Below are 11083 nucleotides of genomic sequence, written 5' to 3'. Positions count from 1 at the left end.
CAAAATAGCTCACTCCCCTGCCAAGGAGAGAAACCATGAATGAAGGATGTTTTCTTAGGAGGCTCTGGCCACTGACTACTGAGCTGAGTTCACTGGGAACTGGAAAACTCCCTCATTTTGGGGAATGAAATCATTGGGAATCCCCATGGGAAGGTGCTGCTGAGGGTCTGAGGAAGACCTCAGATGCCAGTGGGGGAGGGCGACAAGAGAGCAAAGGGAAGGGAAGNTCACTCAGCATGGACTCTTCTGGGAGCCAAGGAAGAAAGGAGAGCTAAAGAGAGAAATCACGGGCTTGTGACTGGAGCTGTAAGCAAGTGTTTGCACCCAAACAAAACAGCCTATAAAGCTAACAGCCTTGGAGGCCAGTAGGAGATGGAGAAAGGACAGAGGATAGAGAGGACCTGTTACTCAGAGCCACACGAGGAAGGGAAATGATGGTCTACTTTGCACATGTTGATAGCAGCCGCCATTGATTAAGCTAACTGGTATTCAAATGCTTTGTGTTTTAACTCATTCCCTCTCCATACCACTCCTAAATGAAGTTCAGTTTTTGCTACAGATTTAGATGTAGTTTGTCCCTGTCAATATTTGTGCTGAAGCCTGCTTCCCAGTATATTTCAATATATAATATCTGAAGGTGCTGTGACCTTTAGTAGGTGGCACTTGATGGGAAGTGATTGGGTCATGAGCTTTAAAGGATTAAATGCTGGTCTCAGAGCAGTAGATTAATTCCCACTAGAGCAGATTAGGTCCCACGAGGGTGGCCTGCCATAACTTAGCTCAGCCTCTCTCAGCTCTCTTGTCCTCATACCATATGAGCCCTGTCACACACACACACACACACACGCACACATGCACACACACACCTGCCATCTTGTACCTGCTGCCATGTTTGGGTACAGTTAGGGAGACCCTCCCATAGCCATACTGCTTAGATTTTCCAACTTCTAAAATCCCAAGCCAGAACATGTTTTGTTTTTGATACACGCAGCATTGGGAATTTGGTGACAGTAACAGAAACCAGAGTGAGGTAATTACACATCCCTTACTAAGTCCTTCCACCATGAGGAAATGGCTGTAAAGTCCATGGCACTGGGAAGGACTGAAAGCCCATCAAGGCTTCCTGACACAGTGACATAGGGGACACTGCTAAAGGACACTGCAGGCAGCTCCTCGATACAAGAGCAGGGCTGGATGAGGTAGGGCCAGGTTTCTCAGTGGCAGTCACGGACTTTGGATTTGAGTGTTTAGATGCTTTATTTGAGGAAGTAGAGTTGGCTTTTGACACAGCGTCTTGCTCTGTAGCTCGTCCGGCCGGGAAGTCACTGCTTACTCCATGGTGATTATGAGCCCATGGCAATTCTCTTGCCTCATCTTCGATAAGCAGTGGTTTTCTACCTGGGGGTCACGACCCCCTTGGGGGTCGCATATCAGATGTTTACATTACGATTCACAACAGTAGCGAATTTACAGTTATGCACTAACAATGAAATAATTTTACCGTTTGGGGGTCACCACGACACAAGGAACTGTGTTAAGGGTCACAGCATTAGGAAGGTTGAGAAACGCTGGTCTGGAGTGTTCAGATTGCAGGTGTAAGCCTTCCAAGTTGCGTTTGTTTGTTTGTTTGTTTGTTTGTTTGTTTGTTTTTGCCCCATGAAGGAAACTTGCTCTCCCCCCTCTCCACCAAATTAAAGCTAGTAAGCAGCTCTAATGCATAAACAGACCACACCATACTTCCATGAAACAGCAGGCTTGCAGTCTTCCTTCTCCACTTTCCTCTTAACTTGGATGTTCCTGGAGTGTCTGATGGTTCACCACAAGACCAGCGTCCTCTTCATGGGGACACCTGATAAGCTGCAGCATGCTCTCAAGAAGGGTCTGACTGAAGGGGACAGCCAGATGCCCACTACCCAGGACTCTGTCAACCATCTTTCTCCTGGTGGCCAGAGTAGGAAGATCTGAGAAGGTTACCCCAAAGGAAAGTGAGAAAGCAGCGAGGGTTCCAGGTAGAGATGCCAGGCCCTGGCAGGCTCTGGCAGGGCCCTGAAGCTGACTGGGCCGTCACCATGTCCCAAGACTAACACAACATAGCTTTCTGTGCTGTGAGTGCCAGCTCTGAGAAGAGCTGTCATCATTCGCCTTACTGAGGTCTTCCACACCCTTCTATATCACTTTCAGAGTGTGCCACTAAGCAGAGGACATCTACACTGACATCTACAGTNAGCAATGGCTGCCAGTCCCTAGAGCAGAGACTAATAGTATTAGCAGTAGTCATTAAAAGAGTCTGGCCCTACACAGGGCTTAACTTTCTCTCACGGTGACTTCCCATCCATGTCAAATCCCCGCCACTCAGTGAAATAAACAATTTGGGGACAGGAGCCTCATTAACGATGACCATCATTGCATCCCATACAATGCATCCCAGACTGGGCTGCAGTGCACACAGGTGTCTGTCTTCAGCTCAGGTAATTTCTGCCACACATCCCACGGACTTTCAGACCTTGGGACTGGCACCTTAATTCCTCCCATTCCACCCCTAGGCTTCTCATTTTCCCATTTTCTGGCCCCTGCACTCCTCCATCTCAGTGATGAGCCATCTGGTCTCTGCAAAAGCAATCTAGCAGGAGGAAGGAGGAAACACAGCATCTCCTCCCGCAGCTGGGAAGGAGGTTAATACTCAAGTGACCTGGGGTTGTGGGTAGAGGGAGGATTTGAAGATGAAATGGCTTAATAGGCTCAGGAAAATGTAAGAAGGGAGAAAGGGGGGACGCAGATTCGGTCTTTTTCTCTTTTAAAATCAGTTCTANTCAGGTGCAATTATATACAATGAAATCCATTCACTCTAAGGGCATGGGCTGATATGCTCCGACAGACGTCTGCCGTTGTGTAGCTGCTGTCATTATCAAGATATAGAGCATTTCCATAGCCCCGGATGACCCGAGTTCCTTCTGAATCAGGNCTTTCCCATGTGGCAGAAACAGACCCTCTGCCTTTTCTAGACTGGCCTTGGTTTACTGGAACACGTTGGAAATCCATCCATATTGGGGCATGTGGACTGGTTCCCCTTTACATGTCATCTATTCCACCATACAGATATGTTACAATTTGATTGTCCCTTTAGCAGATCAATGAGCATTTAAACTGTTCCTTTCCCCCTTTCTATGTGTATCTGCTGCTATGAATAGTTGTGTGTCCCTGTGTGTTTTCATCTTGAGTAAATACAGTTGCAGGGGCTTATGGCAAGAGTGTATCTAACTTTATAGGAGACTGCCAGACTGCCTTTTTGCCTTCCCACTGGAGCTGTGNGAGACTTCCAGGAACTATACAACCATGGCAACACTTGGTGTTGTGGTCAGGAATACCAGGACACCTACATGTCCTCCCCCCCTCATTATGTGCCTTTGTATTTACTGCAGTACTTGTTCTCTTAAAAGCCCTGCAAGGCCAGATGTTGATGTTGGCCTGGTGAGACGATTGAGAACATGGGTGTCCTAAAAGATAAGTGACTCGGGAACACATAGGGATTGGGATCCATGTGTGGGGACTTCCAATGCCTTGCAGCAGTGCCACAAGCCAGCCTAGNGTAGGATGATGGCAAGACCTCCAGTCAGGAAGAGATGCTTCACTTGGACTCTATGGGCAAATGGACTATACTCAGGAACACTGATCTTTCACATGGACAGCCTTGGGCTGGTCCCACCCGAGAAANCTCAGGAACAAACCTATATTCCCTTCTCCTGCCTCTTGGGTTCCCTCAAAGCCTCTGGAACACAGTTCCTTCAAGTGGGGATGGTTCTCCAGAGGGGTGGGAAGAGAAGGATGAAGAGAGAAAGAGAAGAGAGAAGNTGTGTCCTGCTGATTAGGGAACCAGGTACAGGCTCTAGGACAATGTCAGGATAAGCGTCAGACCTGAGCAGAGACCATGTGAGGCTGTAATTCCTGAGCTTGCTCATGGCTTCCTTCCCAGCTGCAACCACCCTGGAGCTTTAACCTTTGTCAATGTACTGAGAGTCAGCCTTGTGCCAGGCACTAATCTCCGTTTCCCAAAAGGGCCAGGGGCACAATCCCTGAACCAGCCTGTTGAGCTGTCATTGTACCTTAGTTGGCCTTGTGCCTGTATTAACCACTTTTCCTGTTGTCCTGGCCCAATACTGATGCAAACTTCTTATGAGAAGAAGTGTTTATTTTGACTCTAGTTTTCAGTGGAGGAGGGATCAGTCCGTCATTCTGGTGGGAGGATGCAGTAGCTGGGTCAGCTACGCTGGTGTCAGCGGGAGTGTGTGGTAAGGNTACTCACATGGTAGTAAGGATGCCAGACCAGGAAGCAAGGAGCTCTGGTTCAAACCAGAACTGAGTAGACTCTTCATAGGCTGGACTCCATGTCTAAAGGGTCCACAGATTTCCAATACACAATGGCACTAGCTGGGAACCAAGTGATCAACCACATGGCCCTGGGAATGTTGCGTTGTGAGAAGTTTGGACGAGTCGTTTACCCCTTTCTTTAGTGTATAAAAGGGGCTGGCAGTGCACACCATGAAGAGTTGCCGTGAGGAAGGAGGTAANCTTGACACACCACTGGCAGTTCACAAACACAAGGCGCCTTGGTTTCTTCTTCTGTTGAGGGAGTTTTGTTCTATTGAGGGGGGGTTGTTGGAGGTTGAGGTCATTTAACCATCATTTTTCTGCTGTCTGTCACTTACCAATCATCTACCACCTGTCCTGATCACCCAGACCTGTTTATTCTCTCTCAGTTTTTCCACTGATGTCCCTTTTGTGGTCGAGGACCTGTGTTCCTAGTACATCACATACAGTTCCCGCGTCTCCTCGGTGTCCTCTCTGTCAAATTCCATCTCCTGGGTTTTTTATGTTCTCAGAAGTTTGGGGGAAGGTGTTAGTGGAGTATCCCTAGTTAAGAACCTAAGCTGCCTGTGTGTTTCTCATGATCACACCTGGACTATGAGTTCTAGAGAAGGAAGACCACAGAGGAAACACCTTTCCCACAGCAGATCCCATTTCCTCTTTAGTGAGAATGAGTTGGTTCTTTGGCCCCCTCCTTTATGCTTCCCTTCAAGGTAGAAGGGAGAGCAGTCTGCAAAGGCTGTAGGTAACATTTAGCCTGCTCAGGTCAGGGGACTTGGAACATGACCTTGGGCAGGGGAAGGGATTGGAACCCACAACTCAGTGTGTGCTCAAACTTCAGTGGAAGACAGGGAAGAAAGCTTTGGGAGAGTTGGGGAGGCTCTAGGGAAGTGGATGGAGGGACAGTGGGAAAGGGCTTGTGGAAACCTCAGCCTCCAAGGGGCTCCAAAGCATAATGTTCAATAAAGACTGAACCCCAGCAGCACTGCCAACTAGCCAACCNCTGGAAAGGAGAAGGCTCCCCAGACTTTAGGCTTGTATCAGCCATGGCATGTGTCAGTGCAGTTAGAAAATTTAGAGTTTGGAGCCCCTCAGGGCCTGCCTTCCATGACTGGACAGCAGAGCAGCTCACAGTCAGTCCCCTCAGGCACTCCGTGTCAGCTGGTAACTGCAGCCTGCTAGGTTCTCATTCCTGAAAGGCCACCCCCTGGCTGGGCAAGGCTGCTTGCCTGCCTATGTGCTTGATGNCCTTGCCAGGAACTCTAAGCCTCCTGCAGACACAGAGGGTGATGGACTGGAACTGGAAGTGTAGGTGAGGCTTTGCCTGCACAGTCAGTTTATGCGCCCCACCTCCCATTGCTGGGGCTCTGAGCCTGTCTGCTTCCTGCAAGAGTCTGGCCTTCTACTCCCCTCTTCAAGCCTGGAAGTTCTGGGTATTATTACAATGTCTTTTGGTTCCAGACACTTCTCTATAAAGTTTCTGATGTGTCCCAGGAAGCCAGAGCTGGAGGAGGAAGTGGAGGAAGCTGGAAAACTGATCCTAGGACAACTCTAGATATATTGTCTCTATCCTGGGCCCCGTTCTCATCTGTAGCATGGGTAGTTAGAGCCAGACATTTAGTTTCCCTCTCCTCCTCCTCCTCCTCCTCCTCCTCTTCCTCCTCCTCTTCACTATTATTGTTTGCTCTCCCCATCACGTTCTCTGTAGGGGGATCCCCTTCTCCTCCTCCTCTTCCTTTTCCTCCTCCTCTTCCTTTTCCTCCTCCTCTTCCTCCTCTTCCTCCTCCTCCTCCTTCTCTTCACTATTATTATTTGTTCTCCCGATCCCTCTTTCTGTGGGAGGTATATGTTCACATGTGCATGTTCCTGTGCATGTGAAAGATACACTAGGTATCTTCCTCCATGGATTTCCTTTTGGTTTTGGGGGGGATGATTAGAAGCAGATTTGGGAGAGAGGGGATATTGGAAGCAGATTCTGATTGAACATTGACTGGCTGGCTGGAAAGTTTCTGGGGATCCTCCTACCTCTGTGTTCTGACAGCTGGAGTGCTGGCTGGGTACCTGGAATTCAGGTCCTCATGTTTGGGTGACAAGCACCTAACTCCTGAGCTACCATCCCAGCCCCAATTATTTTCTTCATTGCTCTTATATCTACTCTTTGGCCATATTAGATGTTGAATTCATGCTCTTAGGCATGCCAAGCCTTCATTCTCTCATTGACTGCCCTCAGTCTTTGCCTTTTTATAATGCCATATTAGTTGAATAACAAATTAACAAATCTATAATCATATGCTATATCCTAACCTATAATTGACCCTTTAAATTAGAAAATTCAAGATAAAATCAATATGTGATTCCTAAAGTGACAACAGTATTGGTGTTGGTTTCAGACACTTTCTGTTCCCATCCAAATATATATTCAGTTTTAATGAATTTACAGTAATAGCATAAACACGAATTTATAGTTGACTTTTTTTTGTCACTGTCTCACCAGGCATTGCTTTTTCTCTTGTATGTCTGACCTCTTCTCTTTCTGTCTCAGCTTCACCGGCTGCAGTAGCCAAAGTTAACAGCTTAGTCTGCACATAAAGCATGGAGCACGCACATGTAGACTTCACACTCGGGGATGTCCTGGTTTGCATTCTATTGCTGTGATAACCATAATGACCAAAGACGGCTTGAGAAAGAAAGGGTTTATTTGGCTTAGACTTCAGTATAACAGCCTATCATTGAGGGAAGTCTGAGCAGGAACTCAAAAAGGAAGGCACCTCAGTGCTAGCTTAATTTGCATTCTGGAGGCAAGAGCTGACACAGAGACCACCAAGGAGCAAGGGATCACTGTACAATGGCTTGCATCTTGTGGCTTGTTCAGCTTTGGATACAGCCTGGATCACCTGCCCAGGAGTGACACTTCCCACAGTAACCTGGACCCTCCCACATCAATGATTAANCAAGAAAAGGTCTCCCACAGACTTCCCTACAGGCCAATCAGATGCAAGCATTTTCTCAATTGAGGTTCCCAGTTTTTCCAATTTAGCCCTAAGTGTGGACATCTATTCTCAGACCAAGAGATAAAGTGCTGGCTCTTTTGGACAGACATGTAATTACAAGGTATGGCTGAAGGTCTCACTGGTTTATTACCCATTCCTGGCTGCCTGGAGTGTTGTTTCTAGCTGTTCTTTCTTCCCACAAAGCAATGCTCCCTTAAACATTTGGAGTAAATACCTTTCTGAGAAATATTTGAGTCCTTGTAAGTATAAAATCCCAGCAGTGGTATTTCTGGATGGGAAGACATATCCTTTCTAGTTCCCCCAAGCAGCTATAAGAATCATACCTACTCAGGCAGAGCTGAGAGTCCCTGGTCTCCTACAGCCTTATAACAGTATAAGCAATCTTGTTAATGGTTGCCCATCTGATGAATAGGCTATGGTACCTCAGTGCTAGCTTAATTTGCATTTTGCCTGTTACAAGCTATGTGGAACATCTCTTCATATAAACGATCCGCTCTTTAGATTTCCTCTTCTTCCAAGAACTATTTCCACATTTTTCTCTNCTGGCTTTGTCTTTTCCTTCTGGATGCATTAGAGCTCAAGGTAAGAAGACTATTAACTTGACAGAACAGCCGAGAGAAGCCACTCGAGGCACAAGAGGTTTATGTTAGCAGTTTTAGAAGTCACAGATCAGCGTGGCAGCGGAGACATGGGGACTAGAGCAGCTTAGACCATGGTGNTGGGAACCTCTGGTCTGTGGTAGTGGAGTTTCGCAGTGTGGCTTTATTCAGATGCTGGAAGCTCAGTTCGCAAGAGACAGGACCAGAAAGAGTTCCCAGGTACCCACTGCTATGAGCCATGCCTCTCGTCCTAAAGGTTCAACAGCCTTCCCAAACAGCACCACCAGCTAGACCAAGTGTTCAAACACAGGCGCCCATGGAGAACATCAGAATCAAGTCTTAACACCTTCTTCTGTACATGGTGCAAGACACCTTCCCAGTCTATTGNCTTTGACTTGTNATAGTATNGTTGTATATAGGGTTTCACTACATAGTACTAGCTAGCTTTGAACGTGTTATATGGCTCAGGTTAGCCTTAAACTGTCCTGTTTACCTCAGCCTCTGATACACCACAATGCCAGCATATCTTTTTCTTATTGGCATCTTTGTTCTCTGTTTTGTTCAAAAACATCTCCCCAACTCATAGGCCATAGTTCTGTTTCCTTCTGATATTTTTTCTTGCTTAAACATATACTCTCTGTGTTATTATGTTTACCTACTTAAGGTAAGCTCCATTGTTACTTTCTTCCACGGATATAGCTGAATGTTGTGCCCTATCTAGATCTCCTATCTCAGAACTTAGGGACTCTTAAGAGGTGCCTGGGTGGCAGATTCTAAAATTGGGTCTGGGGGGGAGGGATCTGCGAAGTGGCACAAAATCTCTGTTCCCCAGAGACATGACTTTTCCCCCTTTGTTGTTCTGCAAAATGTGCTTTAAGTAAAGTGTTGGTTTGGACTCTGGACTTTAAGGAGGTCTGGAATCCTCTTTCAGATGACCCAGGATACATCTTGACTGTCAGGTCTAGACTTAAGAAAGGAGAGTTGACAATAGGACATGGTAATGCCACCCAACAACAAGTGTAGTATTAGCTCCAAGTTGGCTCAAAGCAGGCACCAGAACACAGTGTGTTAGCAGGGAGGCGGGGAAGGGGGATGGCGGGGGAGACCTTGGTAGCCTGCAGTTTATAAAGGGACCTGGTACTTGAACCCCTNCCAGACCACATGAACTCAGAGTCCCTGGGGTGCAGAACCTAGGCGCTGGTGGCTCTAATAGGGAGCTAGGGTTGAGGACCAGTCCTCCAGTACAATTTCCTGATTTCAGTAAAAGTGCAAGTTGTCTCACTAGAGCTGATAGGTNGAGGCCCACAGAGGTGAAACATGAATCCAGCCGGCCATGCCATCCAGAGTTCCAGTGAGAACCCACACTTCNACTATCTCCTCTCCGCCAGGCATCTTGCTGACATCTCTCACCAAGTAGCACACCCCAAACTTCTGGGAGGCAACATGAAGTCCATCTGCACATGTGGAGGGTTTGCATGTGTGGGGTGGGCTTTTCAGTGGTTTGCAGATGCCAAGTCCTCGTGTTTAGACAGTGTTCTGCCTTACAGAACTTCTAAGGAANAGGATCATAGAAAACTAGAATAAAAGAGGTCTCTATGAACAGAGAATTGTGGGTGGGAGCCTCCTGCAGAGATGCGCTCTGCAGTATAAGAGCNGTAGANCAGGGAGACTCTGCTAAGGGCCTGTGTTTGAATTGACCCAGGAATGANTGGGAAAACCTGGATGGATGGGCAATGTGNTCTGCTCNCTCTTCCAGAGCAGTGTTTGATTGAGAGGGTTTCAGGTAGGGAAAGAGTAGCCAGGTTTTGGGGGAAAGATGCTGAGGGGGTCTTTAGAACTGAACTCAGCTGGCCTTACACTCTGATCTTCTCCCTCTCTGCCTGCAGGAATGAGACTGTGCTACACCAATTCTGCTGCCCTGCCGCTGACACCGAGCAGAAGCCTGCCTGCTCCGACCTGGCTTCCCAAAGGTGCGAACTGGACCTTCCTCCGCTCCCTGCNACCCCTCTTCCTCTCTGAGCCCAGCATCCAACATGAGCNGCTTTGGCCTCTTGTTAGTCTTGTGTGGTCTGTTTGCTTTTCTCTGCCTTCCCATCCTCCCATTCCTCTTTGCTTCCTCTNGTCCTANGTAAGAGATTCCTACTCCTCAGGGTCATTATACCCNATTGCTCTATACCCAGCCACATTCCTTCCTTCTGATCAGCTTGTGTAAATTAATGGATTTGGCAAACAAGAGAGATGATTTTGACTTCACACATGCAGGTTTTCCTTGTGACCGGGGGGCTGGATTTAGTGGATGCTCAACCCACACACTCTGCCTGGCCTTCCTGTGGCAGAATCAGTTTTCCTACCGATCTTCCTCTTTCCAAAAAGGGGCCAAGGAGACTGGCTTTAACTGTAAGGATTTCTCAACCCTCACTGGGCTAGCTGACAACCTGGAGAGGAAGGGCAGTGGAGATACGGCTGGGCTTGGTGTCCCTGCCCTGTGCTGTCCTCATTCTGTCTAAGCCAATCACACTCCCCATTGCCTCAGTCACCTTTGCTGTGGTCCTGTCACCAGGCTTTCACCACACTCCCTCTGTGCGTCTCTCCCTCCCTGCCTTGTGCTTTTCGCAGCCCCCCTCCTCCTCATCGCCCACATCACTGTCACCTCCCTCTGTCTTTCATCTTCTCTCAGTCTCTGCCAATTTCTCACATTTCCTTTTCCTTCACATCACCTATATTCTGGCCCCATCTTGAATCTCCAGATGTGGAAATAATGTTAATTCTTTAACATCCCTGGCCCTCAGTTTCCTCATCTGTAGAGTAAAGGGCTGGGTCTGTCTAGAAAGTAGAGTTTACATGTAATGTCACTGATCTCTGAGTAGCTCTGTGAGGCAGAGCAGGCAGGAGATCCTCCCTGCTATGCATGGGTGGAGAGGGAGGTTGATTTACAGACTGTCATATGTAGTCAATACCAACACCTGGCTTTGAACTCTCAATACACTCCATTTTCATATTGAGATTCCATGATTCTATAATTGTGCCCTTTTCACTCCTTGGGAAACAATGAGGAATATTTAAAAAAAAGCACACTCACACACACATACACCACACACACACACACACACA

At 47.6% G+C, this 11083-nt stretch overlaps 1 protein-coding gene across 1 annotated transcript in view; it reads left to right on the top strand.

Moving 5' to 3' along the window:
* Positions 1–11083, top strand: part of Iqsec3 (IQ motif and Sec7 domain 3) — a 96980-nt gene that overhangs the window by 19232 nt on the left and 66665 nt on the right. Inside the window, exon 2 of the mRNA XM_029478257.1 lies at positions 9859–9942. Within this exon, the coding sequence (XP_029334117.1) occupies positions 9859–9942 (84 nt within the window). The remainder of the gene's footprint in view (positions 1–9858; positions 9943–11083) is intronic.

The sequence above is a fragment of the Mus caroli genome, chromosome 6, assembly GCF_900094665.2.
Source record: "Mus caroli chromosome 6, CAROLI_EIJ_v1.1, whole genome shotgun sequence".
In the NCBI taxonomy this organism is placed as follows: domain Eukaryota; kingdom Metazoa; phylum Chordata; class Mammalia; order Rodentia; family Muridae; genus Mus; species Mus caroli.
The sequence above is the reverse complement of the archived record's forward strand: the minus strand, read 5'-3'. Positions and strand labels throughout refer to the sequence as shown.